Source organism: Dendropsophus ebraccatus, chromosome 10 (assembly GCF_027789765.1).
Source record: "Dendropsophus ebraccatus isolate aDenEbr1 chromosome 10, aDenEbr1.pat, whole genome shotgun sequence".
NCBI lineage: Eukaryota > Metazoa > Chordata > Amphibia > Anura > Hylidae > Dendropsophus > Dendropsophus ebraccatus.
In genome coordinates this window covers 42366273-42385921 of record NC_091463.1, presented here as the reverse complement: position 1 = coordinate 42385921, position 19649 = coordinate 42366273, and the positions used below count along the sequence as shown (strand labels likewise).

Here is a 19649-nt window from a genome sequence, read left to right as displayed (position 1 = left end):
TATGATCCAGCTGATCCGATGATCCAGCAAAACTGAGCTTGCGATTTTTCCTTGTCACCATAACATCCATTGTGGGTTTTCCGAACCTCGAAGTTAGTTGTGCGAAAACTTCTGGGTGAAGACTCCACTCCATCAGGCTTAACTGCTCCCTGCTTAGAAGATTGGCCTGCAGATTGAGAGAGCCCCGAATGGGCACAGCATGGAGATCCTGGAGATGAACTTCTGCCCAAGCCATGAGGGAACTTGATTCCTCCATGAGTTGCAGGGACCTCGTGCCACCCTGCCTGTTCATGTAGAACACAGAGGGGTGATTAACTGCACAAGGACACTGCGATAATGGACCAGAGGAAGAAAATTACATAGGGCTAGGCGAATCGCTCTCAGCTCCCTGCGATTGGACGAGAATGAAGCCTCTGTTCTGGACCACTTCTGTTGAACCCACTGACCATCAAGGTGGGCACTCCATCCTATTGCTGATGCATCCGTGGTCAAAACCAGACAAGGGGGACTGGACAGAGAAATTCCCCACAGCGACCTTGTCCAGATAAAGCCACCATTCCAGATCCGCCCTTGTGGAATGTGACAGTGTTATGGTCCTGCCCAGACCCCAGGGCTTCTTGTCCACTAGGACATAATGTCGTGCTGCAGGGGCCTCAGGTGTGTCCTGGCCCAAGGAACAGCATCCAGCGATGACGTCATGAGCCCAAGTACACTTATTGCTGAGCGAATTGTCACCTCTGGTCCTAGGAGTAAGCGAGATACCTCTGACACTAGGCGATCGACCCTCTCGGAAGACAGGAATAACTGCATGGAGACTGACTTGACCGTGAACCCCAGGAACTTGCATATCCTGGCTGGGGAGAGACACGATTTCTGAGTGTTTATGATAAACCCGTGTTCTTCTAGAGTTGCCTGAGTCAGCTGGAGATGTTGGGAGAGAATCTTCTGAGATGGAGCTTAAACCAGCTAATCGTCTAAATACGGAATGATGTATACGCCTTGAGGCTGGGTTCACACTATGTATATTTGAGGCTGTATTTGTGAGGCTGTATAGCAACCAAAACCAGGAGTGGATTGAAAACACAGAAAGGCTATGTTCACATAATGTTGTAATTGAGTGGATGGCCGTCATTTAATGGCAAATTTTTGCTGTTATTTTAAAACAACGGCTGTTATATTGAAATAATGGCAGTTATTTACCGTTATATGACGGCCATCCACTCAATTTCAACATTGTGTGAATAGAGCCTTTCTGTGTTTTCAATCCACTCCTGGTTTTGGTTGCTATGAGGACCTGACTTGAGGACCAAATACTGCCTGAAGTATACAGTGTGTGAACCCAGCCTGAAGCTGTAGATGGGCCGCCAGGACCACCGCCACCTTGGTAAAGACGCGGGGGGGGGGGGGGGGGGGGGGGGAGGCAGGGCAGAAGAGAGGCCGAAGGGAAGACAGATGAACTGGTAATGGTCTGTGTGATCTCTTGAAGACACTGCAATCCTGAGATACTTGCGATGACTCTTCAGAATGTGCAAGTAAGCGTCATTGAGATCTAACATAGACATAATAATAATGTTTTTATTTGTATAGTGCACACAGATTCCGAAGCGCTTCACCTATCTGTATGTTTTTGGGTGTGGGAGGAAACCGGAATACCCGGAGGAAACCCACTCAAAAACTGAGAGAACATACAAACTCTTTGCAGATGTTGCCCTTGGTGGGATTTAAACCCAGGACTCCACTGTTGCAAGGCTACAGTGCTACCCGCTAAGTCACCGTGCTGCCCCCAGGACTGCTATGACGGACTTAATGGACTCCATCTTGAAGTGCTTCTTTGTCATGAATTGTTTTAGGAACATGAGATCCACTACCAGCCTCCATGAACTCGTGGGAACTGCAAATATTTGGGAATAGACGCCATAGCCTCTTTGATGTAGGGGCACTGCCTCCAGAGCGCCCTTTGAAATAAATTCCTTTACCAGGTTGCAGACTTGAGGCCCGCAATGATTGTGGAAGAAGGTATGTGGGGGACCCCAGAAGTGACCCAGGAGTCTGAGGAGGTTCGAGACCAAGCGGCAGCAAACCGAGCCAGTCTGCTACCCCCACTTTGCTTTTGGCATCAAAAGCTGGGGCCTTTACCTGCTCCTGGCGCAGGCTTTCTTTGTAAGAGGAGTTGTCCTGAAACCGGGACTTCTCCTGCTTGGGTTTCCGCTGAAAACACCTCCTCGCCGGGGACCTACAAAAGGACTTCTGTTGTCCCCCGTATCTGGGTTTCTTAGGAGGTTGGGGAAAGGCAACCCCCTTCTTTGCACTCACCAGGGAGAAGGTGCAGATTAGCCCCTTCTCCCTGGAGTAAGCCCCCTGTACACCCAGCTCGCCCGATGGGCCTCCCGCACCTCATTTATCATGATTTACGCCTGCTCGCAGGCGTAAATCATGATAAAAGTCTACACCTGCCGGATGCAGGCGTAGATTTGGTACACCTGTCGCAGATTCGGCCGGCTGGATTGACTAAGAGGTGTGCTCTTTGTGAAATTTGCAGAGGAAAAGGGGGTAAATTCCCCCCTCCCCCTCCCCCCACAGGGTCTAACTTATAGACCGATCTAAACCTGGACCCCAGGTCCGCCTTTTTCTCAGGTTTGGCCCATTCAGCCTGCATTATGGTGTTCAGTAGTGGCTGACTTAGAAGAGAGTGGTGAGAACAGTGCCTCCTTTTTAGGTAGCTAGTCTCACCTTCCACAGTCTTTTTTTCACAGACTTGATCAGAGCAGCGGCTTGGTCACTATGAAAAAGGTAGTAATCATCAGGGAGTCTCCTGTCTGGGAACCCAATTTTGCATCCGATGCAGAGCCTGTGTCATAGGCGGCCAATTCTGAGGCAGCTGGTGAGGATAGCACTGAGATAGGAGTAGATTGCATGCTACCCGGTACATTATATTGACTGTTTACTTCTCTAAATGCATCCGACAGCTGAGACTTAAACCATCCCAAAAAAATCACTGGCTTGTGCCTGGAAACCTTCTGATGGTGTTGAATGAGTGCATCACTGACAGATGTCTGAAGAGCAGTCATCAGAAAGTGGTTGCTGACATCCACAGCACAATCTGTGTCTCTCCTTACGCTGTCTTTTTCCTGCTGGAGAGGAACTTCGCTGACTATCCATTCTATAAGAAAATGACATGCAACAGTGTATAAACAGTACAGCACATTGCAGACAAGGACATAGGGGTATAGAAGCACTCAGACCCCAGAAGTACCTGACAATAACAGAGGAGGCACTCCTGGCAAGATGCTGGGGAACAACTCAGCACATCAGCCATAAATAACATTCCCGGCAAAAAGAAAAGGGGGATGAAGCCACTGGTACGAGGACTGGTGAGTGGGCGGAGTCTCCGAGAAGCCGGCAAAACCAAAATGCAGGAGAAGGTGGAGATAAGGTCTGCGCACGCCGGTACATACATGCGCGGAGGTACCTCCCCCCAAACTTACCAGATACGCTGTGGCAGAACGGGTCCCGCGGCTAACACTGCCGGGAAGCCGCCAGGCGGGATATATAACCCCAAAAGCTCCCAGACACCTGAGAACAGAGCTGGCGTCACAAGCCCGCATACCTCTGGAGCCGACACCGGGCAGCAGGTAACCCAGGGGAGGGTAGGATGAGACCCACTCGTGACACCCAAGGATTAGGGAAGAAAGGTTCTTCTAAGAGGAGAACAGAAGTAAAAAAAACTCCTAGTTGTAGTTTTGTGTGTGTGTGTGTGTGTGGGGGGCTTCTAATTGTTAATTAATTAATTATTATTCATGTATATTTGTGATTTGGTTCTTCTGTTAGTAGGAGGTGGAAACTGTAAATACCCTCTGTTGTGCTGCCGCAGGGACGATTGGAACTATGCGTTGCAGGTTGTATAAGCTTTTATAACCATGCTTTAGCATCAGTATATACAGCAGTTGGGCCACTGTATATTTCTTACCTGGACTGCTGTATTGTTTACCCTTTGACCCATACCCATCTGTATATATGTATACATTGTATTCCTCTATAAGGGACATTGGTAATCATTTATAACCATTGAGACAGAGATGATAGCACACCCTATTGGGGTGATGCTATATGGTTGTTTTTGTTTTTAATTGTTTTTATCAGAATTTTCTGTGCTTCATTAAAGATTTTTTGACAGATTAGAAGGTGTACTACACTTTTGTGCTTGTCTTTTTTTTTTTTCTTTGCTATAAGAATAATACGGTATCATCGGCATACAAGGCTGCCCTTGCCTCCCTTTTATTAATACTTAAAGTCACACTGTCACCCCCTTTTTGCATTTTGACTGCTCTCCACAGGTGTAAAGGGTAAATGTTACAGCTTTCCTTACTTATTTTATATCACACCTCATGGTGCTTGTTCTGGTAAAAAGTCGTTTTTATCAACTGTGGATTGGTATATGTGGACGGGGCCTCGCAGCCTATGTGCCACATCGCTCCGCCCCTAGCACCACTTAGCCCCACCCCCATCCGTGCCGTCATTGCCACATAGGCCCTGTCCCCTTAGAAGCCATTGAAAGTGCCAGCCTAAATTCTAGGCCCCACCCCCTAGATTGTCCCACACCAATGGCCGCTGAGGGGCGGGCCTATGCGGCGATGATGTCACGAATTGGGCAAGGCTAAGTGGCGCTATGGGCGGAGCGATTTGGCACATAGGCCGCGAGGCCCCGCCCACATATACCAATCCACAGGTGATAAAAACGACTTTTTACCAAAACAAGCACCATGAGGTGTGATATAAAATAAGTAATAAAAGTTGTAACATTTACCCTTTACACCTGTGGAGAGCAGTCAAAATGCAAAAAGGGGGTGACTGTCACTTTAAGCCTCAAAAAGTGGCCTACGTTACAAGATACCTGGCTAAAGGCTCTAGAACCTTTTTTTTTCAATGGTATAATAGGAGACACCATCCAGCCGTATGTATCTATGCCTTTGGGACATTGTAAATCTGATTCAATAAAGTGCGAAAGGCCCCAGAAAAACCCTTAGCATCTAGCACAGACAAAAGCCAGGCCCAGTTTACATTATCAAATGCTTTCTCTGCGTCTAATGTTAAGAATGATATGATTTTCTCCTGGCTGAGGTCTGTGCCAGACTATGTCTAACACAGCCAGTACTGTTCTTATATTTGTTACTGCAGAACGTACTTTTATAAATCCGGTTTGCTCTGGGGATAATAAAGTTGGCATATTTATGGATAATCTGTTGGCAATTATTTTAGCCAACATTTTAATGTCTACGTTAATTAAAGAAACTGGTCTGTATGACCCGGCATCCAAAGGATCTTTACCGGGTTTTAAGAGCAGTTTTATTCCTCATCTGTACTGTCACTAAACAGTTCTTTTTTTTCTTCCTTTAGGCTTTTGAAAATAATTTGTTCAGATCTCCAATCTACTTGCACAAGATGCCTGAAACAGACTTCTTAATCATTCGCACCCGTCAAGGCTATTATATTCGTGATTTAGTGGACATTTTTGTGGTTGGGCAACAGTGTCCACTCTTTGAAGTTCCTGGCCCAAACTCTAAGAGGGCAAACACACATATCCGGGATTTCTTGCAGGTGTATAGTCATTTCCGCATACCTATTTCTTTATTAGCATATTGTGCATATTCCTATATGATAATTAAATTTAATAATTTATTGTCAGGTGTTCATATATCGTCTCTTTTGGAAAAGCAAAGACAGACCTCGTAGGATTCGTATGGAGGATATTAAAAAAGCGTTTCCATCCCATTCAGAGAGCAGCATTAGAAAGAGACTTAAACTGTGTGCAGATTTTAAAAGAACAGGTAACATCTTTACCCCTTCGCAATTTTCTCTTTTTATACACTCGCATTGACAATATGTAGATTCCATTCACAGGAAAAAAGGTGGAAATTCAGAGCGGAATCCCCACCGCAGACTCTGCTTGGAATCCTGTCTGCCTCACTGTCTGTGTTATGTAAAGGGCTCTGCGGCTCTCCACTCAAAGAATTGACATGTCAGTTCTTTGAGTGGAGGCGCCCTATGCGTAACATTGAGACCAAAAGGCCGGTGGGATTCTGAGCGGAGTCTGTGGTGGGGATTCCGCTCAGAATTTTCACCTCTTTTCCGCAGTGTGAGTGTACCCTAAGGATTTAAGATCCTTTATTTTTTTTCATTTCTAGGAATGGACTCTAATTGGTGGGTTTTGAAGCCAGATTTCCGCCTACCAACTGAAGAAGAGATTCGTGCAATGGTGTCTCCAGAACAGTGCTGTGCATATTACAGCATGATTGCAGCAGAGCAGCGTTTGAAGGTCGGTTGTTTGTCAAAACTCATGAATTCTTACAAACTTTTTGTCACTTGTAACAAATTTATTATTATTGTGCTAAGATATTGTATGCAAAATATGAGAACAATGTTAAAACACTACAATGATATAGTAGTCTAAGTCTATGCATATAAATAGCAAACCTCACCAAAGAAACAGCATTTGGACATATAAGCTTCACATGAAAAATAAACTTTATTGAGATTAAAAATACTAAAAGGGAGCAGATGGAAGGTAGACACGCCTCCTGGAAAACCCACCAACAAACGATTAAAATCATGTACCCTGCTTGCGTCCAAAGAATGTTATCTGTACTTTAGGGAAGACGTGAGGAAGACAGGTTAAAGGGTGTTTTCCGGGAGGAACATTTTGTGGGTACTTGTACTTAGACTGCTGTCAAATAGAAGAAAAATAAATAATCATCTTCACTTTTCTGCTATAGCTGAACAAGCCAAGTTCTACCCACAGGCAGGTATAGCGTCACTGCTGTGGTTCCGTTCTACATCACATTAATGGATGGATTTATAGGGTTATATGGTTATCTCCTATGCCTTACAACCTACCTTTGTGATTTATGCAGCTTCCTTTCTTTTGTGGACAATACTCCTGCCTGCTTTATGACTGGTTCAGACAAAGGGTATATCCTTATTCTCAGCCCCCATTGGCCTGTTCCTATACATGCCATCTGTTGCCAGGTCCCTCCACAAATCAAGTTCTGTCATGACCTTTATTCACTGGGGAAAGTTCTCTTCCCTAGTTTGACTAATAGACATAGTGACCCCTTTTACCCTTAAGAGGGGTCATCCAAGTCAGAATTTCAGCTAGCTTGCAGTTGATCTTCTTAGCCCATCCCTTTATTAAGAATTATTAAATCATCTGCAACCCCTGCACATTTAGGAAATCTTTTATGGCAACCTCATACAGAGCAGCCCATCCATCTGGAAAGGCTTCCAGATCACCATGCGATGCAGGGTGCAGTATGTTAGCCAATTGTGCTGTGTTTATCTGTTCCCACCCCTGGGGACTGCTTTAGGATGTCCCACTGTACCTGTTTCCTCCGGTGTTATGAGCAAGAAACTAAGATTTTGTGAGTACTTACAGTAAAATCCTTTTGTATTCGAAGTTCATTGGGCAACACAGCTCCCACCCAGTTCTCTTTTTGGGCCTTGGGTGTTCAACGGTTCTGCTGGATGGTTTCCTTCCTGGTTACAGTCCATCATCAGTCCTGTTTCTAGATTTATTGTGTACTTATGGTAGGCTTCTCCTGGTTGCTCCTACTGCTTGCATTCAAACTGATTAGCTCAGTGCTGCAGGCAGTGTACATGGCATTATGAAGTCTGAAGACTACCAACAAATTTTGCAGCATAATGTAGGGCCCAGTGTGAGAAAGCTGGCTCCCCCTTTAGAGGTAATGGGTCTTCCAGCAGGACAATAACCCAAAACACACTTCAAAAAGCACTAGAAAATGGTTTGAGAGAAAGCACTGGAGACTTTTAAAGTGGCCAGCAATGAGTCCAGACCTGAATCCAATAGAACACCTGTTGAGAGATCTCAAAATGGCAGTTTGGCGAAGGCACCCTTCAAATCTCAGGGACCTGGAACAATTTGCTAAAGAAAAATGGTCTAAAATTCCAGCAGAGCATTGTAAGAAATTCATTGATTACCGGAAGCTGTTGTTATTTTGTCTAAAGGTTGTGCTAACAGGTATTAGGCTGAGGGTGCCAATACTTTTGTCCGGTCCATTTTTGGAGTTTTGTGCAAAATGATGAATAATTTGACTTTTTTCATAGTTTTTTTTATTACAAGCAAAGTAAATGAAGATATTATTACCAAAGTATTTGTGATTGCAATAATTTTCTGGAAGAAAATGCTTATATATGTGTGTTTAGTTAGGCTGGGTTCCGTTTATCGGATCCGTTTTTTTTAACGGTCAAAAAAGTAGTGTCAACAGTACTTTATTGTGCGTAAAAAAAAACGCATCCGTTTTGATCCCTTTTTTTTATAATGGAAGTCAATGGAAAAAAGGATAAAAACGAATGCACACAAATGCATCCGTTTTTTGCAAAAAAACGGATCCGTTAAACGGATGCTGAAAACGCAGTGTGAACCTAGCCTTAATCTTATGTACCATGATTTCCTGGCAGGATGCTGGCTATGGAGAAAAATCCTTTTTTGCCCCAGAGGAGGAGAATGAAGAAGACTTCCAGATGAAGATAGATGATGAGGTAAGGCATGTGATGTGAGAATACTCCACTTTGTGGTGTTTGGATCACCATACATGATCATTTATCTTTGATCAGGTCAGAACAGCACCGTGGAACACTACAAGAGCATTTATTGCTGCTATGAAAGGAAAATGTCTGTTGGAGGTGACTGGAGTTGCAGATCCAACCGGCTGTGGAGAAGGATTCTCATATGTGAAGATTCCTAACAAACCCACTCAACAAAAGGTTAGCAATTTATGTTTAGTGCTCAGGTAACATTCTTAATGTTCACATTTCTGTATTTTGCCATTTGTCAGTAAAGCCCATTGCCAGTATTACCATTGTTCCCAATAGCAATGATATGTTCACATTTGCAAACTTGGTTAACAGCTCATAATACCTCATCATTTGCTGGGGCATCCATTTCCTTTCAGTGTCTAGCAATAATGCTTTTTGCCGTTGTTAAAATGAGATTTATAAAGCATCTGTATTTTGGATGGAGACTGTGTTATGCCCACATTATGCTGATATTTCCACCCAGTATCCACAAAGCAGTTGGTATTCCCACATATGGTAAAGTGTTCCTTTGTAACCACAGTTTCTTCAGAATTGTTGTGGACTACCATCTCATACCATTTCAGTACATTTTTCAAAGCTGTTTCCACATCAGAGAAATTTTAATTCTTACTTCTTGTAACAGCAAGATGATAAAGAGCCTCAGCCAGTAAAAAAAACAGTGACGGGAACTGATGCAGACTTGCGAAGACTTTCATTGAAGAACGCTAAACAGTTGTTGCGCAAATTTGGAGTGCCAGAGGAAGAGGTGAGAAAACGGTTATGAAAATTTAGGGGTCAAATAAATATAGTAGAAGTGACCATATGTTTTCATACTTTCTTACAAAATCATCTCCATATACACAGAATTTTTGAAAAGTCTGACATTTTATACAGTCTTTACATTGTTCTGTAACTATTTATATGGTAGACATTCAAAGGCAAGTACACATTTAAGGGAAGGGAAGCAGCACCTTTTAATCTTATATTTCATGGTTACTAATAACCAGGGCTACTAGTAATTCTTGTTCTGTAATTGTTGTCTCTTGTCCTTTTTTTTTTTCTTTTTCTTTCTTTCTTTCTTTTTTTTTAAAATTTTAGATTAAAAAGCTGTCTCGCTGGGAAGTAATTGATGTTGTGAGGACTATGTCCACTGAGCAAGCACGCTCTGGAGAGGGACCAATGAGTAAATTTGCTAGAGGATCACGCTTCTCAGTAGCAGAACATCAAGAAAGATATAAAGAGGAGTGCCAGCGGATATTCGATCTTCAGAACAAGTCGGTTGCATAAATTATGCTTGTATACCCTGTCCTGAGATTTTTTTTGCATTTTCAGGCATCTAGGTTTTGTTAATTTTATTGACCCCTTAACAACCCAGGTTTTTTTCATTTTCTCGTTTGTAGTACTAGGGGACACAAAAGACTGGTAAGTATAAGCTGGTGCAACTAGGAGGCAACAGTAAGCGAGGAAAAGGTGTTAGCTCCTCCCACCCACGCTATACCCCTCTTGCAGGCACTGAGCCTATCAATTTTTAGCCTGCAGTTTTTACCCTGCTCCATGAAGACAAGTAGTAACCCTGCTGGTCTCAACAGGGAGCTGAAGAGAAGAGGAGCAAGAGGGTGAGTATCCAAAACTCTCCTCCGTTACAGGAGCCCTACTTCTTCCACCTTCATTTTCTAAGAGGGAGTCTAGAGAGGAAAGAGTGTTTCAGCTTTGGTGGGCACCTATATCCAGCTCCCGCTTTGGCCACTCTGCCTTAGTTCTAATGTGCGGCCTCTCACCCTGCCACATCCTTATCGACAGAGGCCATTGATAAAAACTGAGGAGATAGCTCCTTCCCCCACTCCAGTGCTGTTTCACGGCCTGGTCTCACTGTCTTCTGGCTTTCAACGTGCCCCCTACCTACAATTATACCCCCCGGTGTGTCTAGAAATCTGTACAGTTCCCTTTTCTTTTTCCACTTTGGTGTGGAATGGATTTTTTTTAACCTTCTTCATCTCCCCTTCCCCTGTCACTACAATGTGACTTCAATCCTCTGCATCTACTTACCTGGGGAATGTTGCTATAGGGCAGAAGTATAGAATCTTTGTGTTAAAGGACCACCTTTCCCATAGTACTATACAGGGGCGTAACTAGGATTCATGGGGCCCCATAGCAAAAAAAGTGTATGGGGCCCCCAACATATTACCTGTAGGGAAGCTGAGCCTGAGTGACCCCCATTATACAGGATGCCAGGGAAGCTGAGCCTGAGTGACCCCCATTATACAGGATGCCAGGGAAGCTGGTGACCCCCATTATACAGGATGCCAGGGAGGCTTAGCGACCCCCATTATACAGGATGCCAGGGAAGCTGGTGACCCCATTATACAGGATGCCAGGGAAGCTGGTGACCCCATTATACAGGATGCCAGGGAAGCTGGTGACCCCCATTATACAGGATGCCAGGGAGGCTTAGCTACCCCCATTATACAGGATGCCAGGGAAGCTGGTGACCCCATTATACAGGATGCCAGGGAAGCTGGTGACCCACATTATACAGGATGCCAGGGAAGCTGGTGACCCCATTATACAAGATGCCAGGGAAGCTGAGCCTGAGTGACCCACATTATACAGGATGCCAGGGAAGCTGAGCCTGTGTGACCCCCATTATACAGGATGCCAGGGAAGCTGAGCCTGAGTGTCCCCATTATACAGGATGCCAGGGAAGCTGAGCCTGAGTGTCCCCCATTATACAGGATGCCAGGGAAGCTGAGCCTGAGTGTCCCCCATTATACAGGATGCCAGGGAAGCTGAGCCTGTGTGACCCCCATTATACAGGATGCCAGGGAAGCTGAGCCTGAGTGTCCCCCATTATACAGGATGCCAGGGAAGCTGAGCCTGAGTGACCCGCATTATACAGGATGCCAGGGAAGCTGAGCCTGAGTGACTCCCATTATACAGGATGCCAGGGAAGCTGGTGACTTCCAGCTGGCAGTGATAGTTACCATCTTCCTGCTGTGTCTCCTCCTCAGGCCATGTGCGATGAGCGAATATCCCACCCGCGGTGGGTGCTGGGGGCGGGACTTGCCGCGATGGGGGTGGGGCTTAGCGGAACATCCCAGGACTGTTCCACTTGTGGAGAGGGGGACACTGGTGCAGGACGCTCTGAGCCTGTGTCAGGGGGAGGTGCGGAGGTGTTACAGTGGGGATTGCAGACGCTCCCTTCTGCGTCTCTGGCAGGGTGCTTAACCATCAGTAGCGTAGCTACCTTGAAGACAGGGGAGACAGGCCAGGTGGGCCCCCGGGCCCCCTGCAGTGCAGGGCCCCATAGCAACTGCCTTCCCTGCCTTCATGGTAGCTACGCCACTGGTACTATATTAATGTGTTACATCACATAACCTTATCCTCAGGTGGGGAGAGGTTGTTACACAGCATGTGGCATGGACTGTCGCTTCATCAGTTGTCATATCTCTCTACTTCCCAATTCAGCTAGTCAAACTACGGTGGGATCACCCTGCCTACCATATGGCACTGACTATGGTTAACTCAGCAGTCATATTACCCCCTTGTACAGGTGACTTAATTGCGTCACAGTGGTACCATTCTACCTGTAACATGGCACTAATACCGCTACCAAAGCAGTCATATTGCTCCCCTGCATAGGTAACTTAATTGTTCCACAGCGCTACCATTCTTTCTGCCACAATGACTATCGTTACATAGGGGACGTAATTATGGCACATCGGTAGCATCTTGCTGTCGCTACAGCAGCGCTCATATTACTACCTTATACAGATGACAAAATTGTGTTACAGCGGTAGCATCCTACCTGTCACATTGCTTTGACATTCACTACATAAGCAGTCATATTACGTCCATCCACAGGGGACGTGACACTGCAGAACCATCCAGCTTGTCATATGGCATTGACTATTGCAACATTCAGCAGTCATATTACTGCCGTACAATATGTTCACACTACGGAATCCCGGCGGATCACCTGCCATGGATTCTGCAGGTCGTGGCTGCTTGTCACATAGGCTTCATTCTATGGTTTGCCAGATTCCGCCATCCACCCAAAGAATGAGCGTGTTCATTCTTCGGGCGGACGGCGGAATCTGGTAATCCATAGAATGAAGCCTATGAGACCAGCGGAAATGCGAGCGGGTGTGGGCTGCTGAATCTGCAGCAGTTGATCCGCTGGGATACTGTAGTGGGAACATACCCTTACACAGTTGATGTAACTACAGCAGCACCATCTTGCCTGTCACTGAGTTATCAGCAGTCGTCTGACTCCCTTCCACACATGACATAATCATGCTACAATGATAACGCTCTATGGCATGACTATCGATATTTCAGCTTCCTTTCCAGGAAACAGTCATGTTACTTTCTTTTTTTTTTTTTATAACACTTTATTTATTTTCATGTTTAATATAACATATGAACATACCACAAAGTAGTAAAGTTGCATGGAGTAAACAATGCTAAGTATAAATATACAAAACTGTATAAACAACAAGGGGGAGAGGGGGGAGGAAGGGCAGAGAGGGGGGGGGGAGGGGAAGTGGTAAGGGTAAGGGAGAGCTTTGGAAAGGGAATATGGGTAAGGGAAAACAGGTCGGAGAGATGAGGAAGGAGCATGGGGTAGTGGGTAAAGGGGGGGGGGGGGGAGGAACAGTAAATCAGAAAATACAATCAACAAGTAGTACTTAGTTCCAGCTAATACCTAAATAAGTCTAGTAAGGTACCAAAGACGAGACACCTAATATATAGATGCACCTACATGGTCTCCTAATTACACATTTCGGGTAACCTCTACAGTGCTGGGGCAGAGCCACTCGTTGGCCAGTACTCCCAGTTTTTCAAAAAGGCATCATAATTGCCCAATCTACGTGCTATAAGGCCTTCCATAGTGTGGTTGTGGTTAACAGTGTTCAGAATAGCAGCAACATCTGGAAGTTTAGCTGATTTCCAGTGTTGAGCTATAGCAGTTCTGGTAGCAGTTAACATGTGAAATATGATGGTCAAGTGAGACATAGTCAAATTTTCCAGACCCAACGAGAGAAGCGCCACCTCCGGTCCCCAGGGAACTGGAAAAGGCATGAGGGCAGATATTTCAGTATATACCAGGGTCCAAAGGGGTTTTAAGACAGGACAGGTCCACCAGATATGAAATAAGGTACCGACTAGGTGTCCACACCTCCAACAAATTGGAGAGGATTGGGGATATATCTTAGAAAGCCGGTAAGGAGTGTAATACCACCGGTACAAAAGTTTTCGGGAGGCTTCCAAATGGTTAGCACACCTGGAAACTCTATATAGGGTAATTGGAACACAAATTTCCACTGAGATGCAGGGAATGTCATTCCTAAGTCAGTTTCCCACCTAGTTTGGAATGGGAATTGTTCAGGTACCATAAGTGATATAATGTTAGTGTAGGCTCAGGATATCCCCTTCGTAGTTTGTGTTGAGTTATGAAAGAAGGCTTCATAAGCAGTTGATGGAGAGTCCCAATCCCACTTAAGGGTGGACAGGAGGTGGCGCAGCTGTAAATATTTGAAAAAGTCTCTATTGGGGAGAGCGTATTTAGATACAATAGAGTCAAACGGTAGAAGGGACCCATTGTCATGAATATCCTCTAGGGTGCGGATACCAGCTGCTACCCAGGTACCAAAATCTGTGTCATTCAGTACTGCTTGTATAGCAACTATAGGTAGGTCTTTCAGACGGAGAGGGCACAAGAGTTTGGTGGGGTTAGCTGCTACCCACAGCCTAGCACCCGCTGAAATTGTAGGTGATATGTGTTTTTTAGGAACAGCAGCAGATAAATGAAGGGACCATAACCAAGTATGCATACTAGGGGTGTCTACCAATTGCGCTTCTATATCCACCCACTGGGGCGAAGCATCTGTATGCCACCTCCATGTCTTAATTTGGTCTAGAACTGTTGCCCTGTAGTAATAGAGTAGGCAGGGACATCCCAAGCCGCCCATGTGTTTTGGCAAATAGAGCACAGACGCCGGGACCCTAGGCTTGGAGTGTTGCCAAATAAAAGACATGAGGGTAGATTGTAATTTACGGATAATTGGGAGGGGTAAAAGTACTGGTAAGTTTCTAAAAAGGTACAGGATTTTAGGGAGCAGGATCATTTTCGCAGCGGCTATGCGGCCAAGCCAGGAGATGGGGAGTGATTTGTAACTGGTTATATCTTTAGAGAGTTGGGACATTAAAGAGGTAAAATTAAGCGATATTAATTTATTAGGGGACCTGGTGAGAATGATGCCCAGATAAGTTATGTCACCTGAGGACCATTGGAAGGGGTAGAGTTGTTGGAGAGATGTCTTAAGGTCCGGGGACACGTTAATGTCCAAAACTGTAGACTTAGTCACGTTCAATTTGTAATAACTCACATGACTAAATGATGCAATTATGGACATAACTGTTGGCAAGGAAGTAAGGGGATCAGTAATGAAGATAATGACGTCGTCGGCGAATAAACCGATGCGATGTTCATGTTGAGTAATCGATACCCCTTTGAGATGTGGGGATAACCTGATGTGCTGGGCAAACGGCTCCATTACAAGGGCAAATATGAGGGGGGACAAGGGGCACCCCTGGCGGGTGCCATTGGTTATTGAAAGTGGGGAGGATAGGGATCCATTAGTGAATACTTTCGCTGTAGGTTTGGTATGTCATGTTACTTTCTTCCACAAGTGGAGTATCTATGATACAGTGGTATAGTCCTGCCTGTCAAGTGGCATTTACTATTGCTATATCAGCAATCATCTTACGCCCATTCACAGGTGAAGCAGTCATCTTACAGCGGTACTGTCCTGCTTGTCAGTGACACTAACTATGGTGAGTAAAGTAACTGCGCTACAGAGGGACCGTTGTGTTCTTTAACAGTGATATTACTCTCATGTCATGTAGCACCCCCGATTACTATGGCAGTAGTCAGGTGGAGCAATTGGGGGATTCAAGGGTAGGTGGTGTCATTCACGTAGTACCTTCTATTGCTACATTAGCAGTCATCTCTATCCTGTCTATAAGCAGAGTTACGGCATTACAGATTGAACTCCCTTTTATAGGTGGAGTGCCTGGATTATAGAGGTATCCTTCTGTTCTTTATGTAATATCTGCTATGTTTTCATTAACAGCCACTTTAAACCTCTCTATAGACAGGTTAAATGGGCTGCACGGAGGTTTCCTCCTGGGTCTTGCAACTACGGTACTGTTTCCACACCATAGACCACCAACCACTCCAAGGGTGAGGTAATTGTGTAGTAGAGTCCTCCCCAATTACAAGTATTGCCCGATATGCTACACCAGGCTTTGTTTTTGTTGAACAGAAATTCCTTCCTCGATCTTATAGCCTCAACAGTAATTGCATTACCCCCTTTCATAGGTGGAATTATTATTACGTTACAGCACTGTCCTCCTCTTCGCCAGGTGCCTATTATAATCACTCCAGCACCTGTTCCCATCCTCTTTAGCTGCAATGCCAAAGTGCACATACCGACCATATTACCTATGTCTACAGAATACAGCTTCCCTGCCCTGGTTCCGTTCTTTCTTTCATTGCTGACAGATGGATCTATGAGGCTTATATGGTTGTGCATGTAATGGTTAGCAGCCATAGCCATAGGATCCATATCAGGTTTGGTCTACTTAAGGAGCAGCAACAACAACAACATTATGTTGGCTCACCAATGTTATATCATGTATACCAGCATTGTTTTCATCACAGACTCTCCCATGCCACTTTGGCTGGAGTATATATATATATATATATATATGATAGCCTTTTACTGTGCTCTCAGTTAAGTCCTGACTATTGTTCAGGCGTTCTCTGTGCTTATTCTCTGCTAGTAGATCATACTTATCAACTGAGCCATTCCTCAGGGGTACTCGTTTTTTTACCTGAATTTCCCAGGTTACACAGGTGTCTGCTTCACCTTGACAACACCTCCTTAGTTGCCTGATTAGACTCCCAACTCAATGGTGTTGTCATCACCTGGCATCTCCCATACCTCACTCACCTTCAATGTACTCCCTTTTTAGTTTTTTTTTTTTTTTATACATTGAGACAGTCTTTACAACCACTCTGGTGGCTTCCTCCAGGTTCTGTCCTTGTCATTTCTCCTCAACAACTTATACTTGAGCTCTTCTGTTTATGGCTCCAGCCTAAAGGCCCTATTACACGGGCCGACGTTCCCCCGCTCGCTGCCGCTATTCCACGCGGTGAGCAGGTGAGTCCGGGGAGGTGCGGGGAGCTGCCCGGGTGATCGCTGATTGTCTGGGCAGCCCAGAGGATATAGCGGTGGTCTGCTGCCGCCGCTCCTGTTTGTTGGGGCGATTGCAGCAGGTCGCTGCTATATAAGTTGTTTGTCTCTCAACATGTTGAAAGACAAGCAACTTCAACGATCAGCCAACATGAACGATGTCTGCTTATTGTTGCCTCCTATTGAGCAGTACGGTTTGTTCTGGCTCTTTGACCAGTTCACATTTTAGGGGTGGACAATTTGACAGCAGACTACCTCAGTCGCAAGATGCTGGATTACGGGAAATGGTTTCTCCATTTTCTCTGGATTTGCCAGCTTTGGGGCGCTCCTTGGTCTGTGCCTTGCCTCCTCTACCCATCCTTCCGCAGGTCCTGAAGCGCATGAAGGCACATCGCCTTCCTTGTAGCAACATACTGGCCCCGTTGGTCCTGGTATGCTGACATAGTGGACCTCCTAGCTGTTGCCTCATGCCGTCTTCCCCTTTTGCCTGACCTCCTTTCACAAGAGCCAATATTCCTCCCCAGTTTACCATTGGCGTGTGGAAGGTCTCAAGATCTCAAGTCTCCACTTTGTCTATGTTTTTTCAGCGGGTTCTTGCTTTTTGCCCTCAAGTGAAGACTTTTTTTCAGAGTGTGGCCTATTTTGCCCCTCTTTCTTCCCTCTTGTGGAGCCTTGGGACCTTAATTTAGTACTCAAGGTCTTACAAGGACCTCCTTTTGAGCCTCTGCGGGAGGTCTTCCCCCTTCTGCATGTAGCTGTGCATTAGCATTCTGCATTGGGGATTGTTTCTTTTTTCCTCCACCTTCTGGGACTGCTCTTTTACTTCCCACTGGTGCTGTGTTCCTTACTGACAGGCACAAGAAAAGAGGATTTTTGTACTCATCGTTAAATACTTTTCTTGTGGCTTCATTGGTGAACACAGCTCCCACCCTGTTTTTTTTCTGGGGTTATCTGTTTTTCGGGGTTGTTCTGTTCCTGGGTTCTTGCTCCTGAGACCAGACTGGTTGCTTTCCTGTTTTTTGTTTGCTGACTCTGACTGCTTTTGTAATGAGCCTATTACACGGGTCGTTAGAGGAGCAAACGAGCGCTCTCAGCGCTCGTTTGCTCTTCGTTCCCCACTCGCTGCTGCCGCTATTCAGTGCGGCTGCAGCGAGCGGGAGGGGGCGGCGGGGAGCTGATCGCTGATCGTCCGGGCAGCCCATAGGATATAGCAGCGTCTGCTGCCGACGCTCCTATTCAATGGAGCAACGGCAGCAGATCTCTGCTATATCAGTCGCTTGTTTTTCAACATGTTGAAAAACAAGCGACTGCAACGATCAGCCGACATGAACGATGTCGGCTGATCGTTGCACTCTATTCCACGGGACGATTATCGTCCGTATCGGCCGAATACGAACGATAATCGTTCCGTGGAATAGGGCCTTAAGCCTGGTGTCTGTAGGAGTGGTAGAGAGACGGAGTCTCTTTTTCTGTCTAGTGTTGTCTCCTAGTGGTAGCAGCCTATACCCACTGGTGCTGTGTTCCCCCTCTGAAACCACAAGAAAGGGATTTTACAGTGAATACAAAAACCTACTTTTTGTGAAGGAAAAGAAGATTCTATTCTCTCTACCTTTCATGTTATTTTGGTTAATGGTGATGGCATGTATATTATATATTGCAATGTTCCTTATACTGTACTTTTCATTTACTTTTGCCTTTTCCAGAGTTTTAGAATCTGCAGAGGTTTTATCCACAGACACAGATAGTAGCTCCGCTGAAGACAGTGACTTTGAGGAGATGGGGAAAAACATTGAGAACATGCTACAGAATAAAAAGACTAGTTCTCAGCTGTCTCGAGAGCGAGAAGAGCAGGAGAGAAAGGAGCTGCAGAGGATGTTAATGGGTGAAGATAGTGGTAATGACAAAGAACGGAGCCGAAAGGACAAAAAAGACAGAAAAGGGTTTTGTAAGTAACGTGAACATTGTCTTGTAGTTTAAATAGGAGGCTAGATTTTAGAAAAAAGGAAGTTCTACTATATGCAGATTAGTGTCTATTAAGGTTTCTACTCAGTCTGAAGAAAGCAACATAGTGAGCAATACAGAATATGTGTTTAAAGAGGTTTTATGGGGAAATAATAAAACTTTCCCTACTGCCTCCCCTTGCAGCCGCAGGACCACAGCTATTAACCCCTAGACGACCCTGGACGTACAGTTACGCCTTGGACGTCTGTCTTCAGACGACCTTGGGCATAACTGTACGTCCAGGGCATTTCGCGACTGCAGGGGTTAATAATACTATATAAAGTGAAGATGGCTGCTGTTTCTCTCAGCAGCCATCTTTTACTCACCTGCAGTTGTGGAATAGCGTCCCCCCCTCAATTCAGACCACCCAATCACAGTGATACCGATGCATTGGGGGCCGGTATTGCAGAAATAAACCGTGATTGGTGCTGTCCAAAACATCAACAATCATGGTTGTGCCTGGGTCCGGGTGTCACTGACCGGCCAATCATGGGTGAGGCGGGCTATCTAAAATATTGATCCCTCCCTGCTCGCCCTCCTTTTCGTCAGGATCAGCGAGCAGAGAGGGTTACGTAAGTACGCGTTGTGCCCCAGTGCTCTTAGCAGGGAGATCCTACTAGTCATCCTCTGCCCCCCCCCGTGCCATCCTCCCCCTTGTCGTCGTAATCCTCCCTCCCTCTCAATTTTGAGCCACGGATTCCCGATTTTGTGGGACAATCTGGAATCCAATTTGACCCTGCAGGCTTCACTGAAATTGACTTTTTAAAGCTATTTTTCAGTGAAGAACTGATAAATCTG

General features: G+C 45.5%; 1 protein-coding gene across 3 annotated transcripts in view; it reads left to right on the top strand.

Annotated features, from left to right (window-relative positions):
- TAF1 (TATA-box binding protein associated factor 1) overlaps positions 1-19649 on the top strand; it is a 221148-nt gene that overhangs the window by 91627 nt on the left and 109872 nt on the right. For all 3 annotated transcript variants that reach the window (XM_069943702.1, XM_069943701.1, XM_069943704.1), the window contains exons 16-23: positions 5395-5595; positions 5684-5825; positions 6183-6313; positions 8473-8553; positions 8629-8778; positions 9233-9355; positions 9688-9863; positions 18554-18795. In XM_069943702.1, the coding sequence (XP_069799803.1) occupies positions 5395-5595; positions 5684-5825; positions 6183-6313; positions 8473-8553; positions 8629-8778; positions 9233-9355; positions 9688-9863; positions 18554-18795 (1246 nt within the window). The remainder of the gene's footprint in view (positions 1-5394; positions 5596-5683; positions 5826-6182; positions 6314-8472; positions 8554-8628; positions 8779-9232; positions 9356-9687; positions 9864-18553; positions 18796-19649) is intronic.